Source organism: Pseudophryne corroboree, chromosome 5, assembly GCF_028390025.1.
Source record: "Pseudophryne corroboree isolate aPseCor3 chromosome 5, aPseCor3.hap2, whole genome shotgun sequence".
Lineage (NCBI taxonomy): Eukaryota > Metazoa > Chordata > Amphibia > Anura > Myobatrachidae > Pseudophryne > Pseudophryne corroboree.
The window spans coordinates 669,520,294-669,538,483 of record NC_086448.1 but is presented as its reverse complement, the minus strand read 5'-3'; the positions used below and the strand labels follow the sequence as shown (position 1 = coordinate 669,538,483).

Sequence of the window (18,190 nt, the reverse complement as noted above, 5' to 3'; positions counted from 1 at the left end):
TCAAGTAGTTCTACGACAGCACGAGTGGATTCTAAATATTCCAAAATCGCAGCTTTTTCCGACGACACGTCTAATGTTCCTAGGAATGATTCTGGACACAGTCCAGAAAAGGATGTTTTCTCCCGGAGAAGAAGACCAGGGAGTTAACCGAGCTAGTCAGGAACCTCCTAAAACCAGGAAAAGTATCAGTGCATCATTGCACAAGGGTCCTGTGAAAAATGGTGGTTTCTTACAAAGCGATCCCATTCGGTAGATTTCACGCAAGAACCTTTCAGTGGAATCTGCTGGGAAAATGGTCCGGATCGCATCTTCAGATGCATCAGCGGATAACCCTGTCTCCAAGGACAAGGGTGTTTTCTTCTGCGGTGGCTGCAGAGTGCTCATCTATGAAAGGGCCGCAGATTCGACATTCAGGACTGGGTCCTGGTGACCACGGATGCCAGCCTGAGTGGCTGGGGAGCAGTCACACAAGGAAAAAATTTCCAGGGAGTGTGATCAAGTCTGGAGACTTCTCTCCACATAAATATACTGGAGCTAAGGGCAATTTACAAGGCTCTAAGCTTAGCAAGACCTCTGCTTCAAGGTCAGCCGGTATTGATCCAGTGGGACAACATCACGGCAGTCGCCCACGTAAACAGACAGGGCGGCACATGAAGCAGGAGGGAAATGGCAGAAACTGCAAGGATTCTTCGCTGGGCGAAAAATCATGTGATAACACTCTCAGCAGTGTTAATTCCGGGAGTGGAAAACTGGGAAGCAGACTTCCTCAGCAGGCATAACCTCCACCCGGGAGAGTGGGGACTTCAGCGGGAAGTCTTCCACATGATTGTAAACCGTTGGGAAAAACCAAAGGTGGACATGATGGCGTCCCGCCTGAACAAAAAACTAGACAAATATTGCGCCGGGTCAAGGGACCCTCAGGCAATAGCGGTGGACGCTCTGGTAACACTGTGGGTGTACCAGTCAGGGTATGTGTTCCCTCCTATGCATCTCATACCAAAAGTACTGAGAATCATAAGAAGGAGATGAGTAAGAACGATACTCGTGGTTCCGGATGGGTCAAGAAGGACTTGGTACCCGGAACTTCAAGAGATGCTCACGGAAGAACCGTGGCCTCTACCTTTAAGAAAGGACCTGCTCCAGCAGGGGCCTTGTCTGTTCCAAGACTTACCGCGGCTGCGTTTGACGGCATGGCAGTTGAACGCCGGATCCTGAAAGGGCATTCCAGATGAAGTCATCCCTACCCTGGTCGAAGCCAGGAAGGATGTAACCGCAAAACATTTTCACCGCATTGGCGAAAATATGTTGCGTGGTGTGAGGCCAAGAAGGTCCCTACAGAGGAATTCCAACTGGGTTGTTCCTACATTTCCTGAAAACAGGACTGTCTATGGGCCTAAAATTAGGGTCCATTAAGGTTCAAATTTCGACCCTGTCGAATTTCTTCCAGAAAGAACTGGCTTCAGTGCCTGAAGTTCAGACGTTTGTAAAAGGGGTACTGCATATACAGCCTCCTTTTGTGCCCCCAGTGGCACCTTGGGATCTCAATGTTGTTTTGAGTTTCCTAAAGTCACATTGGTTTGATCCACTCACCACTGTGGAATTAAAATATTTCACATGGAAGGTGAAGATTCTATTAGCCCTGGCTTCAGCCAGGCGTGTGTCAGAATGGGCGGCTTTATCATATAAAAGCCCTTACTTAATTTTTCATTCTGACAGGGCAGAATTGAGGACTCGTCCTCAATTTCTCCTTAAGGTGTTTTCTGTTTTTCACATGAACCAACCTATTGTGGTACCTGCGGCTACTAGGGACTTGGAGTCCTCCAAGTTACTTGACGTTGTCAGGGCCCTGAAAATATATGTTTCCAGGACGACTGGAGTCAGAAAATCTGACTCGCTGTTTAGCCTGTATGCACCCAACAAGATGGGTGTTCCTGCTTCTAAGCAGACGATTGCTCGCTGGATTTGTAGTACAATTCAGCTTGCACATTCTGTGGCAGGCTTGCCACAGCCAAAATCAGTAAAAGCCCATTCCACAAGGAAGTGGGCTCATCTTGGGCGGCTGCCCGAGGGGTCTCGGCTTTACAACTTTGCCGAGCTGCTACTTGGTCAGGGGCACACCCTGACTGAGGAGGACCTGGAGTTCTCTCATTCGGTGCTGCAGAGTCATCCGCACTCTCCCGCCCGTTTGGGAGCTTTGGTATAATCCCCATGGTCCTGACGGAGTCCCCAGCATCCACTTAGGACGTTAGAGAAAATAAGAATTTACTTACCGATAATTCTATTTCTCGTAGTCCGTAGTGGATGCTGGGCGCCCATCCCAAGTGCGGATTGTCTGCAATACTTGTACATAGTTATTGTTACAAAAATCGGGTTATTCTTGTTGTGAGCCATCTTTTCAGAGGCTCCTTCGTTGTTATCATACTGTTAACTGGGTTCAGATCACAGGTTGTACGGTGTGATTGGTGTGGCTGGTATGAGTCTTACCCGGGATTCAATATCCTTCCTTATTATGCACGCTCGTCCGGGCACAGTATCCTAACTGAGGCTTGGAGGAGGGTCATAGGGGGAGGAGCCAGTGCACACCACCTGATCCTAAAGCTTTTATTATTGTGCCCTGTCTCCTGCGGAGCCGCTAAACCCCATGGTCCTGACGGAGTCCCCAGCATCCACTACGGACTACGAGAAATAGAATTATCGGTAAGTAAATTCTTATTTAAACTTTGCTGTAGCCTAGATATTGTTACTGACCATGTGCATCACTTTATAGCCACAGTCTGTCTGTCTATTGTGTGCTGGGTATTTAGATGGTTGCTCTTTAATATAATCAAAATAAGTCCATCTTCCAAAAAATTGGATGAAAAAAATAATCCTTAATGTAAGACTCTCCATATACTGTATTCAGATATGTCCGCACTCATGTATTGTTAATGGATTGCACACCATGGATAGTCCTGATAAAATATTTTGTTTTGTAAGTTTGATCTTGCCTGTCTGTATGACTTTACGGATCTCTGCATTTTGAAATTCTATTTTATATTTTGCATATTGGGATGTTTGTGCGATTGAGGAAATGATTTGTGAAATGTGGAATTTTGTACTGCTGCGCTGATTGGTGGATCCCTATTGGATCACTTCTTAGTATGCACAGCTGCTACATTATTGCCCTAAAACATCTGTGGTGGTGGTTTTTGGAACTAAGCCGTTGGTGATGTCTTCAAAGAGGTCCAGAATTGGAACAAAACATTACCAGTTCTTTATTAAGGATTAGAAATATGATACTTTAAATAATATTGGGGAGTGCCTTCTATCAAGCTTTATTTGGAGTGGCTTGAAGATGTTCCTTTGGGTTACAGTGAGTGACAGCACCCTAGAAGAAACATACACATTGGACCTGATTCAGTGTAACGCGCAATGCAGATATTCACGCAGCCGGACAATTATTTTTTCTTTTGCGAATATCTGTGAGTGCACTGCACGTGTCCTGATTGTATTCATACAGAGTCGCAGATCAAGTCAGACGTACAGTGGCAGAAATATAACAGGTCTTCTTGGCTGGTGACTGGGAGGTAACAGGGTTGTGGCTAAAAAGACACACTGAGATGTAGTGTTCCCACTAGGATGTAAGTAGGGCGCAGAGGCAAGTATCGGCATTCAAAAGGGGGTGTGGATGTCCTCGGAGGGGGCATGCGACTCTGCTGGTCTTGCAGTTGGGGGAATGCCTGCCAATTGGCGTCACTACTGGGGGTGTGCTCAGCACTTATGGAGGTGCTGGACTTCCCCCAAGCTCTCCCTTTAATGTGAATAGATGCCGTGCATATAACACGCAGGCTGTTTTAGCAGGGCTTTTTAAAACTGGACAGGATATGGCGCCCTGCTAAAACAGCACAGTGTGTAGACTAGAGATGTTGCTTCTTATGGGAGTGAAAGCATGTGCGTACTTATATGCCTGAACCGCACACATAGGAGGCCATACTCTGATGGAGAAACTGTTTCACTGGTACGACCGATGCAGTATTTCAGCGTCTGTGAGCACTGACAGTGGGTGTTTCAGTCCTTGCAAGGTTGGACTCACGGATGTACACAAGGGGAGGGCTTTGTAGCTGCTTTAGCATACAGACACAGACGTGAATACAGCAAAAACCGCGGCCGACTCAAAATCTGCCCCATTATGTCAGTGCCGACATATTTGGATACATAGAAATTATCTATACACCTACATTGTGTGAAAATCATGGAGAATCCAATCTGTAGAAAACCTGTACCATACCAATTTTCTTTCTTTTTTTTTCTTTTTTTTAATTTGTGTTCCTTTTAGAACAGGCCTAGCCAACCTGTGGCTCTCCAGCTGTTATGAAACTACACATCCTAGCATGCCCTGCTACAGTTTTAACATTACCTAAAAATAATACTATGGCATGCTGGGATTTGAAGTTTCTCAACAGCTGGAGAGCCACAGGTTGGCAAAAAGCCTGTTTAGACTATCGCTCCCCTTTCACTCCTCTTAAACACAGTAATATAATGGCAGTAGCTGTGCACATATTGGGTAGTGCTGCTGCCAAGCTCAGAAAATGTTTAGTCTTCGATGACTCATTGGGGGTCATACAGAGTTGATCGCTCACTAGCAGTTTTTAGCAGCCGTGCAAACGCTATGCCGCTGCCCACTGTGAGTGTATTTTAGCTTAGCAGAAGTGCGAACGGTTGTATCGCATGGCGGCTAAAAAAAATTTGGTGTAGTTTCAGAGTAGCTCAAAACCTACTCGGCGCTTGCGATCACTTCAGACTATTCAGTTCCGGATTTGACGTCACAAAGCCGCCCAGCCACGCCTGCATTTTTCCTGGCACGCCTGCGTTTTTCCGCGCACTCCCTGAAAACGGTCAGTTGCCACCCAGAAACGCCCACTTCATGTCAATCACTCTGCGGCAAGCAGTGCGACTGAAATGCATCGCTAGACCCTGTGCAAAACTACATCGTTCGTTGTGCACGTACGTCGCGCATGCGCATTGCGCCGCATATGCAGAACTGACGTTTTTTAGCCTGATCGCTGCGATGCGAACAAATGCAGCTAGCGATCAACTCGGAATGACCCTCATTTACACAGAAATGAGTATATATACTTTAACACTTGCGTAGATGCCAAACAGGCAAAAATAAAAATGGTTTCCCTATTGAGAATGTAATTAATATTACTGTGTTACATTTTAATTGCATTCATTAGCTTTACTTTGAGGTGTAAATATGTTAACATCCAATAACAAAAAAATGCTGCTAATTGAGTATTACTTATGTAAGCTTGTTTGTGTACTTTTTCTGCAGGCTGCTGCTAATAGTGCCAATAAAGATGTCTCGGTCCTCCAGTGCCACGGAGAAAGTGATACACTAGTCCCTTACCTGTATGGTTCTCTAACATCACAGACGCTAAAAGCTCTAATAAACCCAGCAAATGTCAGTTTCAAAGCCTATCCAGGTTTGGCACACACCTCTTGCAACCAGGTGAGCTTTTTTACATAAAGGTTCTCTACAATACACTTGCCTATTACAGTAACGAAAGTGATTCTATTTGTTTTTGGGCCTATTTTTTTAATTCTGATATTTAAAGTGCTTTCAATATTTTTAGATGTGTTATTACTTACTATGTTCCCTCACCCCTTTTCTGGAGTCCCTAGTCCTTATCTAGCTGTGGCCTCATCACAGGCGGATTGGGTACTTAAGTACTTAAGTAATCCTGTAAAATATTATGAAAATGACCTCAGGTAGGATCAGCACAAATGTATGTGGGATCAACACAAATGTATGCAAATTAAAGATCATTTTCTGTACCACAAATGAATAAATAAATCAGTTGACTTTTTTTGGTACCCAAAATTGAGCATTCTAGTTGTAGTCGTGCAATACAGAGAGCATTCCAGTGACCTCCAATACACACACAATAAAAGTTGCATCCTGGTGAGCGCTACACAATACACAATACAAGGAGCCTCCCAGTGAATGCTATACAGTACAGTTGGAATCTCAATGACTGCAAAACACATAATATAGGATGGGCCATGTGCTGTAACAGTAGGCTGCAGGGCTATTGCAGGGGGAAGGGTGGAGTATGGGGTGGTCGTAGATGCCCCCCCTCCCCCCTCATACCCACTTTTTTGGGAGTAGTAAATAAATATTTTATTGTCCTGGTAAAGGCTATGACTAATCCACTCCTAGTCCTTGTTAATATGCTTACACTCCGTAGATACGCTTTCTGAGGCAAGTCTGTCAGACTTCTTATACACCTTTTCCACTGACATGAAAATTGCAGGTTTAGTCACATAAATGCGCACCTACTCAGGAATTTTGTCAGTGGAAACAGCTACAAGTCAATAATCCCAGGTAAAGTGACCTGGGAGTTTTACCCTGGTCACAAGCAGGGTTTTTAGCGGGTCTTTCCCATGTGAGCTGCAGTGGAAACGGCTCTTACCCAGGATTTTTGACCCGGAAATTTCCAAAAAGCTGCTGATTGGTCCCTCCTGGGCTCTGGCAGCTGATGTCATCGCCCAGGGACCAGAGGAGATGCTGGGAGATGCTGTTTTCATGCTTGTCGCTGTTGGGAGATCTGGGCACAGAGCTGTGCACAAAGGCTACAATGTGGCACAGGTGACAGAGCACAGAGTGGACCACAAAGGGCAATTTTTAATGACAACACAGGTTTTTATTGTGCTTTCCCGGGTTTTGCCTTATTCAGCTGAAACAGTATCAACATGGGAAAACCCCGGGAATACAGTGGAAACGGGGACATTGGAGAGTGAGTCCCGGCAAAATGCCTGGTAAAAAAATCCAGGTCAGACTCGGGATTTTGGTGGAAAGCAGTATTAGTAATGTTCTGGTCACAAAGTATCCATCCTCCTCTGCTTCACATGGAATCCCTCAGTTCATAGCATGCTTTCTTAATCTAAAGGCAGGATCACATGTTCCTCCCTCACTCCCTCCTCCTATCGTTCCCGCCAGTGGTATTCTAATGTTTCTGCTGATCAATGCAATAACTTCATTTTAGCTCGCTACCCCTGTAGGTAGCGAGCTGAAATGCGTGTAAAGAGACCCGCCTGGGTGCCCAAATGGGTCTCTTCACGATCTCTCCCATTACTTTTGTCGGGTTTAGGCGATTGACGCGCCTAAACCAGACTGTAATGAGCACGATCAGCTCAATAGCGGGGCAGATTTGAATATCACCCCTCTAGCTCCCGTCACTTTAGACGAGAGATAGCGGGTGCGATATGATTTGAATCCGGTCCTAAGTGTGCTACAGATTAGTATTTAGCACAGGAAGGAAACTACTGGCTGGTGATTAATACCTTTTGAGTAAAAATACTGCATTAATAAGTCACTGTGGTCTTCTCAATAAATAAGTCTGTATAGTATATCAGCATGATGAGGTCACTGACCAGCAGAACGTCAAAGAGGTGATTCCTGAAAAGTAAAATATGCACACAATATATATATATATATACACAAGGTCCGATGGCATAAAACAAAAACAAAATTCAAATATAGATGTCTAGCCCAAACATTACACTATTTAATATCTATTTCTCTAATGTCCTAGTGGATACTGGGGAACTGTACTTTAGTACCATGGGGGGTATAGATCGGGTCCACTGGAGCCTGGCACTTTAAAACCTTTAGTGTATGTGTGTTCTGGCTCCTCCCCTCTATGCCCCTCCTACTAGACTCAGTTTTTAGAAAAATGTGCCCAAGGAGCCGAGTGCAATTTCTCTGGAGCTCCAGAGAGTTTCCTTTATTTTTTGTTTTAGTTTATTATTTTCAGGTAGTACTGGTTGGCAAACAGGCTACCTGCTTCGTGGGACTTAGAGGGGGGACCGAACCAACCTCCTGAGGGTTAATGGCTCGTAATCCCAGCTGACAGGACACTGAGCTCCTGAGGTGCTGTTCACACATCGTTAGTGTATGTGCTCTCGCCAGCATCTAGCCGCCACCCTCTAACAGGTGCCAAAGATCGATAGGTGCGGCGAGTGTTAATACCGGGGTCCCGGTTAGTGGGTCCACGGTGCGGTTTTGGTGGCATGTCACGCAGCGGTCACAGACCACGAGCTGCGGTGACCGCCGCGGACTAGACTGACTCAGGGCTCATGCCCCGCAGTGCTCATTGTCATTTAGGCTTTGTGTGTACTGTTTTATGTGGAAAAAGCCAGTATAAACATGCAGGGACCATGCGCCATTACAAGGGGCTGGGCTTCCCAGAGGTGGGAAGGCGCCATTTCCTGCTGCTGTGGATCATCAAGGCTGCATGCACACTGCTCCTCCACGGACCCACGCTGTTACAGACTCTGTACTGGTACCAGGGGGTCATAGCAGGGGGGGGAGCACACCAGCAGTAGCGCCGCTGCACTTTTATCAGGTTATACACATTATTTCACACACTGTGCTACTGTGTTCTGTGTGCTGGTCTCCGCTCCTCAGTGTCACTCCAGGGGCTCTCTAGGGTCTGTGTTGGGGGTGTTTTACAGTGAGCTGCGCTATATTACAGTTGTGTCAAGATGTCTGTTTACATGGTTATGTGTGCTGCTTGTAACTCTACCCCAGGCATTCCCAACCACAGCCCTCAAGGCACACTAACAGTGCAGGTTTTAGTGATATCCAGGCTTCAGCACAGGCGACTTAATTAGTAGCTCAGTTATTTTAATTTAACCATCTGTGCTGCAGCCTGGATATCTCTAAAACCTGCACTGTTGGTGTGCCTTGAGGACCGTGGTTGGGAATGCCTGCTCTACCCTTTCATCAGCGGAGTCCCTCGTGTGTGAGCAATGTTCCTTATCTTCTCAGGGACACAGTTCACAGGCACCTGACTGGCTAGATACCTTTTAAAACATGATTCAGAATGTTAATTCAGAATTAGCTGCAGCTAAAAAGGAGAGACCGGTGTTAAAACAGTCTATTGATTGTATGTCAAAAGCAGCAGATACCAGGAAGGCTTCTCAGCCTCCTCTGTGTGTTTCACATAAACGCTCACTGACACAGGTGCTTCAGTCTGATTCTGATCAGCCTGGTGTGGATGAGGAGGACAGCTCTCTGTCCTCAGGGTTGGAGGCCCTCATTTTTGCTATAAGAGATGTTCTTCTCATACCGGATAAGGAGTCAGAACCAGATGATGAGTTGTACTTTAATGTTAGACCAAAGACCTCGGCAACATTTCCTGTGTCTAAAGAGTTAAATTCCCTGGCCAGGGAAGCATGGTTAAACCCTGATGCTACCTTTCCCCTCCCAGCTGAGGACAGGAAGGTATGGGAAAAAAACCCAGACAGTGGATATGTCTGTGTCCAGACTGTCTAAGAAATTGGTAGTGCCAGTGCCAGGGGCTTTATCCCTAAAAGAGCCTGTTGACCGTAAAATTGAGACCACTCTCAGGGCAATTTATTCGGCAGCGAGCGTAGCACAGCACCCCACAATAGTTTGTGGGTGGATTTCCAGGGCAATAGTCAAGTGGTCCGATAATATTATTAATGGATTAGACAATCTGCCCCAGGATGAGGTCATTACTCTGCTGCAACACATGCAAATTTTATGAGCGTGGCTATAAAGGAATTGTGTAAGATAAATGTCCACACTACTGCTATGGTGGCTGTTTCGGCATGCAGAGCTATGTGGTTGCGTCAATGGTCAGCGAATGCTGATTCCAAAAAGGGTGTAGAAAATCTTCCCTTTTACAGGTGATGCCTTGTTTGGGGACAAATTAAATATATGGATTTCCCAGACAACGGCGGGTAAGTCTACCTATCTGCCGTCAGCTGCGCCACTTGCTAAACGTTCTTACACAGGACCCTCCTTGCAGTCCTTTCGTGTGGCATGGTTCAGAGGCAGGGACCAGGGAGTCTCCACCACTCCGAGAGGATCTTGTGGTAAGTCCCGTAAACCTGCAACTGCTGCAACCCTGGCACTAAGCCTTCCACGTGACGGTTGGCCACAGCAGCAAGGTGACTTTCAGGTGGGTGCTCGCCTTTAACACCTGCCAGGATCCTTGGGTGAGGGATCTCATTTCCCAGAGATACCGGCTGGAATTTCAAGCACTTCCTCCTCACAGATTTTTGAAATCGGGTTTACCAGTTTTGCCCGCTGCAAAAGTTACCTTGCAAGAGGCAATTCAAAAACTTTTGCGGACAGGGGTGTTGATTCCAGTACCTCCTCCGTTACACAAAAGGGGTTTTTACTCCAGCCTTTTTGTCGTTCCAAAACCGGATGGTTCGATGCGACCCGTCTTAAACCTGAAGTCTCTAAACCTGTATTGTTCAAATTCAGGATGGAATCCTTGCAGGCAGTGGTGTCCGGTCTGGAGGAGGGGGAATTCTTGGTATCCCTAGATGTCAAGGATGCTTCCCTACACATTCCCATGTGCCCCCCTCATCAGGCTTACCTCAGGTTCGCCATCTTGGACGAACCATTTACAGTTTCAGGTTTTGCCCTTTGGCCTGTCCACAGCTCCGAGGGTCTTCGCCAAGGTCATGTCGGAGATGATGCTGCAACTGCGCAGGATGGGAGTCAACATAGTCCCCTACTTGAATGATCTCCTGATAAAGGCTATTTCCAGGAAGCGTTTATTGCACAGTATCAATCTGACGTCTTGCCTGCTTACGGATCATGGGTGGATCCTAAACTTCCAGAAATCTCACCTGGAACCGACCCAACGTGTGTCCAATTCCTGGGAATGATACTGGATACAGTGTCTCAAAAGGTGTTTAGCTATCCAGGTTTTTTTCCGCTCAGTGCTCTGTCCTCGCAAGGTGTCCATACATCTTTGCATACGTTTGCTGGGCAAGATGGTTGCTGCTTACGAGGCAATCCAATACGGCAGATTTCATGCCCGGCCATTTCAGCTGGATCTGCTGGACACATGGTCGGGGTCTCACCTTCACATGCATCAGGAAATGACCTTATCTTCGCAATCCCGGATTTCTCTATTATGGTGGCTACAAGTTCCTCACCTGGTAGAAGGCAGAAATTTCAATATTCAATTATGGATTCTATTGACAACGGATGCCAGCCTCCGGGGTTGGGGGGCTTTGACCCAAGGGGCCCAGTTCCAGGGAATATGGTGAAGTCAGGAATCTGCTCTGCCAATAAACGTCCTGGAACTCAGGGCAGTTTACAATGCCCTTCTGCAAGCTTCCCATCTCCTGAGGGATCGTGCAATCCAGGTTCAATCGGACAACGCCACAGCGGTGGCGTACATAAACTGACAAGGGGGAACAAGAAGCAGAGCCGCGATGCGAGAAGTGTCAAAAATCCTCCTCTGGGCGGAGGCCAACTCAAGGGCCATCTCAGCCATACTCATTCCAGGAGTGGACAACTGGGAAGCGGACTTCCTCAGCAGACATGACCTCCATCCGGGGGAATGGGGCCTACATCCCCAGGTGGTTCAACAGATAATTCACTGGTGGGGCTGTCCGCAGATAGATCTGATGGCTTCTCATCTCAACAAGAAGCTATGCCGTTACTGTTCCAGAACGAGGGATCCGCAGGCTGTAGCAGTGGACGCGCTGACGACGCCTTGGACGTACCAGTTCGTGTACCTGTTCCCTCCTCTACCGCTAATCCTAAGGGTTCTAAAAAGACTAAGAATGGAAATTCTAATTGCCTCGGATTGGCCTCGACGGGCGTGGTACTCGGATCTTTTAACCATGCTCTGGAGGATCCCTGGCCTCTGCCGCTTCAAAAGGATCTTCTTCAACAAGGTCCGTTCGTCTATCCAGACTTACAGCAGCTTTGTTTTGACGGCTTGGAAGTTGAGAGGGAGATTCTAGCAAGGAAAGGTCTTTCCTCCTGGGTTATTTCCACCATGGTCCAATCCAGGAAGATGGTGACGTCAAAACATTACCATCGTATCTGGAAAAAGGATGTTTCCTGGCGTGAGAGTAGAAAGGTGTTTCCTGTGGAATTTAGAATTGGTAGTTTTCTACTTTTCCTGCAAGCGGGAGTGGTTATGGGGCTACTAAGTCCAGATTTCGGCGCTCTCTATTTTCTTCCAGAAGCAACTTGCTATGTTGCTGGAAGTACAAACTTTCCTAAAAGGAGTTCTTCATATGCAACCGTACTTCCCACAGCTCCGTGGCATCTCAATGTGGTTCTATCCTTTCTTCAATCGGACTGGTTTGAACCCTTACATAGGGTGGAGTTAAAATTTCTCACCTGGAAAATGGTGATATTAGCATTGGCGTCTGCAAGACGTGCCTTATCCTGTAAGAGCCCTTATTTGGTTTTTCATGAAGAGAGGGCAGAACTCAGGACCCGTCCTCACGTTTTGCCAAAAGTGGTTTCAGCTTTTCATGTCCATCAACCCATTGTGGTTCCGGTGTTGTCTGACGCTTCCATTGGGCCAGAGTCTTTGGATGTAGTGAGGGATCTGAAGATTTATGTCAAGAGTTTGGCTCGTCATCGTAAATCTGATTCGCTGTTTATCCTTTATGATGCCACCAAGATTGGTCGTCCGGCTTCCAAGCAATCCATTGCTCATTGGCTCAGGTTGACCATTCAACAGGCCTATACTTCGGCGGCTCTGCCTTTGCCGACGTCTATTCAGGCCCACTCGACGAGGTCCGTGGGCTCTTCCTGGGCGGTAGCCTGGGGTATCTCGGCCTTGCAGTTGTGCCCGAGCTGCTACTTGGTCTGGTTCGAACACTTTTGTGAAATTCTATTGGTTCGACACCTTGGCCAGGGATGACCTTCAGTTTGGTCAGGTGGTTTTACAGGGGTCTCAGCACTCTCCCACCCATTTGGGAGCTTTGGGACTTCCCCCATGGTACTAAAGTACAGTTCCCCAGTATCCACTAGGACGTTAGAGAAAATAGGAATTTAATACCTACCGGTAATTCCTTTTCTCGGTGTCCTTAGTGGATACTGGGCGCCGGCCTCAGTGCTTTGATTCCTGCTTACTTAAGTATTAGGTTGGTCCGCCGTTGCGGTCCCTTTATGTTGTTGGGATAGCTGTTCTATCCTGGTTGGGTTGGTGTTGTTATCCTCTGTTCTGGTTAGCGCCCTCCTATTGGTTATGGTTGTGTGTTGGCTTGTTGCCTCACCGCTGTTGTATTTATTCCTTCTCTCATGGTATGACTATCTCCTCGGGCACAGTTTTCCTAGACTGAGTCTGGTAGGAGGGGCATAGAGGTGCGGAGCCAGCACACACATACACACGCTAAAGGTTTTAAAGTGCCAGGCTCCAGTGGACCTGATCTATACACCCCATGGTACTAAAGTACAGTTCCCCAGTATCCACTACGGACTAAGAGAAAAGGAATTACCGGTAGGTATGAAATTCCTATTTTTTTACATGACACATGTTTCGTTACTAGTGGCTGCATTAATATAGTTTTTTGTCTTTCTGCCTAGGAAATGACTGATGTAAAGCAGTTTATCGAGAAGCAGCTACCTCCCAGCTAATTGACACTTGATTATTTCTTCTGGAAAAGGCATCAGCAACTGTCATTATGCTCCTTTTACATTTCTTATGTAAGGATCGTCTCAATTATTCAGAAACTGCAGTGACAAGGGGATAGGGATAGTAAATGCAATCAATAAGGAGTTTGTTGATTTTTGTGTTTGGTCTAATGTAGTGGATATTTAAGAGCATAGAACTTACAATCAATTATACTGTACATGTACTGGTCTGATTGCTATATTATTCATAGCATTGCAAGGGCTATTTAATTTGGTGTAGGCCTCTTGTCCACAGTGGGGAGCTTGCCCATGCATAGCATTGAAAGGTGTTCTGTGCAGTTAATGCAGTACATTTAATTGTACAGTTACTCATTTTCATAACTTTCTGCAGTGAAGTTATGTGCAACTATTCACAATCTATGGAAAAGGCCATATATTCTGTCTGTCAATCATGTCTGACATTCCCTGGCTTCCTTCAGCTGTCTCTATATGGGCTGATGGCAATATTAATATAGCCTACATATGAGGGCCGGTACTGTGTGTGTACATTATGTTGGTGCAGTTCTGTTTAATCATATATTGTCCAGAAAGTAGACCTCAACTAATCATCTCTAGTGTGTTTGGATTTCTTATATTTTTTATTTAAGGTATCAAAATGGTTGACATGTAGAAGGACCACTAAGTGCTGTATATCCCGTTATACATGTCTACGTGGGCTTTCCACTATGTGCTACGCCTTCAGTATGTCACAGCTGAGTTTTTACGCCTGTGCTCCATTATTTTACTAATTAATGCTCTGTTGTCTGCTAATCCTACTGTCTCCAAAGATAAGGTTAATATATCTTTTTTTCCCCCTGAAATCATTGGTCTATACTATTTTCTAGAGTGCTTTCAGTCAGCAGGAAAACTATTCTTAGCGTGCGTATTTCCATTTCCTGCTTTACTAGATGTAATACAATTTTGAGGCTTAATAGGACTTCATTAATCAACCATTGAAGCGGAAGTTAAGCCTTTAGCCCTATGTGACTAACTGGTATGGTTTGTTTTTAGGTCAGTCCTAATAAGTCACAGCGGATATCTTGAATATTATAAATGTCAACAATACACTTTGCTCACTTATAGCGCAGACATAGTAAACCGATAGCTTCAGCTGACCTGAAAAGCAGAAATAATACTGGAGAAATAGAGAAAACAATGGAACATTTATTGCACATTATATTTATCTGCTTTATTGTCAAACATTTTTAGAGGTCTATTCATGGAGAAGTGAAAAGAGTGGAGAAGTGAGCCAGTGGAGAAGTTACCCATGGCAACCAATCGGCTGCTCTGTATAATTTTATAGTATACACATTTTCTCTATCGTCCTAGTGGATGCTGGGGTTCCTGAAAGGACCATGGGGAATAGCGGCTCCGCAGGAGACAGGGCACAAAAAGTAAAGCTTTTCCGATCAGGTGGTGTGCACTGGCTCCTCCCCCTATGACCCTCCTCCAGACTCCAGTTAGATTTTTGTGCCCGGCCGAGAAGGGTGCAATCTAGGTGGCTCTCCTAAAGAGCTGCTTAGAGAAAGTTTAGCTAGGTTTTTTATGTTACAGTGATTCCTGCTGGCAACAGGATCACTGCAGCGAGGGACTGAGGGGAGAAGGAGTCAACTCACCTGCGTGCAGGATGGATTGGCTTCTTGGCTACTGGACATCAAGCTCCAGAGGGACGATCACAGGTACAGCCTGGATGGTCACCGGAGCCGCGCCGCCGGCCCCCTTGCAGATGCTGAAGACAGAAGAGGTCCAGAATCGGCGGCTGAAGACTCCTGCAGTCTTCTAAAGGTAGCGCACAGCACTGCAGCTGTGCGCCATTTTCCTCTCAGCACACTTCACACGGCAGTCACTGAGGGTGCAGGGCGCTGGGAGGGGGGCGCCCTGGGAGGCAAAATGAGTACCTATAAAGGCTAAAAATACCTCACATATAGCCCTAGAGGCTATATGGAGATATTTAACCCCTGCCTGATTTCTCAAAATAGCGGGAGACGAGCCCGCCGGAAAAGGGGCGGGGCCTATCTCCTCAGCACACGGCGCCATTTCCTCTCACAGCTCCGCTGGTCAGGACGGCTCCCAGGTCTCTCCCCTGCACTGCACTACAGAAACAGGGTAAAACAGAGAGGGGGGGCAAATTTATGGCGATATTTTTATATAACAAAGCAGCTATAGGGGAGCACTTATTATAAGGCTATCCCTGATATATATATAGCGCTTTTGGTGTGTGCTGGCAAACTCTCCCTCTGTCTCCCCAAAGGGCTAGTGGGTCCTGTCTTCATTAGGAGCATTCCCTGTGTGTCTGCTGTGTGTCGGTACGTGTGTGTCGACATGTATGAGGACGATATTGGTGTGGAGGCGGAGCAATTGCCAAATATGGGGATGTCACCTCCTAGGGGGTCGACACCAGAATGGATGCCTTTATTTATGGAACTACGGGATAGTGTCAACACGCTAAAGCAGTCGTTTGACGACATGAGACGGCCGGACAATCAATTAGTGCCTGTCCAGGCGACTCAAACACCGTCAGGGGCTGTGAAACGCCCTTTGCCTCAGTCGGTCGACACAGACCCAGACACAGGCGATGACTCCAGTGGTGACGGTGACGAATCAACCGTATTTTCCAGTAGGGCCACACGTTATATGATTTTGGCAATGAAGGAGGCGTTACATTTAGCTGATACTACAGGTACCACTAAACAGGGTATTATGTGGGGTATGAAAAAACTACCTATAGTTTTTCCTGAATCAGAAGAACTAAATGACGTGTGTAATGAAGCGTGGGTTGCCCCTGATAAAAAGCTGATAATTTCAAAGAAATTATTGGCATTATACCCTTTCCCGCCAGAGGTTAGGGAGCGCTGGGAAACACCTCCTAGGGTGGACAAGGCGCTAACACGCTTATCTAAACAAGTGGCGTTACCCTCTCCTGAGACGGCCGCACTTAAAGATCCATCAGATAGGAGGATGGAAAATATCCAAAAAAGTATATACACACATGCAGGTGTTATACTACGACCAGCTGTAGCAACTGCCTGGATGGGCAGTGCGGGGGTAGTTTGGTCAGAATCCCTGATTGAAAATATTGATACCCTGGACAGGGACAATATTTTACTGTCGTTAGAACAAATAAAGGATGCATTTCTTTATATGCGTGATGCACAGAGGGATATATGCACACTGGCATCACGGGTAAGTGCTATGTCCATTTCGGCCAGAAGAGCTTTATGGACGCGACAGTGGACAGGCGATGCGGATTCAAAACGGCATATGGAAGTTTTGCCGTATAAGGGGGAGGAGTTATTTGGAGTCGGTCTATCAGATTTGGTGGCCACGGCTACAGCCGGGAAATCCACCTTTCTACCTCAAGTCACTCCCCAACAGAAAAAGGCACCGACTTTTCAACCGCAGCCCTTTCGTTCATTTAAAAATAAGAGAGCAAAGGGCTATTCATATTTGCCACGAGGCAAAGGTCGAGGGAAGAGACAGCAACACGCAGCTCCTTCCCAGGATCAGAAGCCCTCCCCGGCTTCTACAAAAGCCTCAGCATGACGCTGGGGCTTCTCAAGCGGACTCGGGGACGGTGGGCGGTCGTCTCAAAAATTACAGCGCGCAGTGGGCTCACTCGCAAGTAGATCCCTGGATCCTGCAGATAATATCTCAGGGATACAGGTTGGAATTAGAGACAGATCCACCTCGCCGTTTCCTGAGGTCTGCTTTACCAACGTCCCCCTCCGAAAGGGAGACGGTGTTGGAAGCCATTCACAAGCTGTACTCTCAGCAGGTGATAGTCAAGGTACCTCTTCTGCAACAAGGGAAGGGGTATTATTCCACTCTTTTTGTGGTACCGAAGCCGGATGGCTCGGTAAGGCCTATTCTAAATCTGAAGTCCTTGAACCTGTACATAAAGAAGTTCAAGTTCAAAATGGAGTCACTCAGAGCAGTGATAGCGAACCTGGAAGAGGGGGACTTTATGGTATCCTTGGACATCAAGGATGCGTATCTCCACGTTCCAATTTACCCCTCACACCAGGGGTACCTCAGGTTCGTTGTACAAAACTGTCACTATCAGTTTCAGACGCTGCCGTTCGGATTGTCCACGGCACCTCGGATCTTTACAAAGGTAATGGCCGAGATGATGATTCTTCTTCGAAGAAAAGGCGTATTAATTATCCCATACTTGGACGATCTCCTAATAAGGGCGAGGTCCAGAGAACAGCTAGAGATGGGATTAGCACTGTCTCAAGAAGTGCTAAAACAGCACGGGTGGATTCTGAATATTCCAAAATCCCAGTTAATGCCGACAACTCGTCTGCTGTTCCTAGGGATGATTCTGGACACGGTTCAGAAAAAGGTTTTTCTCCCGGAGGAAAAAGCCAAGGAGTTATCCGAGCTTGTCAGGAACCTCCTAAAACCAGGAAAGGTGTCTGTACATCAATGCACAAGAGTCCTGGGAAAAATGGTGGCTTCTTACGAAGCGATTCCATTCGGCAGATTCCACGCAAGAATTTTCCAAAGGGATCTGTTGGACAAATGGTCAGGGTCGCATCTTCAGATGCACCTACGGATAACCCTGTCTCCAAGGACAAGGGTGTCTCTTCTGTGGTGGTTGCAGAGTGCTCATCTATTGGAGGGCCGCAGATTCGGCATACAGGATTGGATCCTGGTGACCACGGACGCCAGCCTGAGAGGCTGGGGAGCAGTCACACAAGGAAGAAACTTCCAGGGAGTATGGACGAGCCT

At 46.7% G+C, this 18,190-nt stretch overlaps 1 protein-coding gene across 2 annotated transcripts in view; it reads left to right on the top strand.

Annotated features, from left to right (window-relative positions):
* The window catches only part of LYPLA1 (lysophospholipase 1), a 111,912-nt gene extending 97,775 nt beyond the window's left edge, over positions 1 to 14,137 (top strand). For both annotated transcript variants that reach the window (XM_063923727.1, XM_063923728.1), the window contains 2 exons: positions 5,315 to 5,491; positions 13,370 to 14,137. In XM_063923727.1, coding sequence (XP_063779797.1) covers positions 5,315 to 5,491; positions 13,370 to 13,420 — 228 coding nt within the window. In that variant the 3' untranslated portion in view covers positions 13,421 to 14,137. The remainder of the gene's footprint in view (positions 1 to 5,314; positions 5,492 to 13,369) is intronic.
* The last annotated feature ends 4,053 nt before the right edge of the window (positions 14,138 to 18,190 follow it).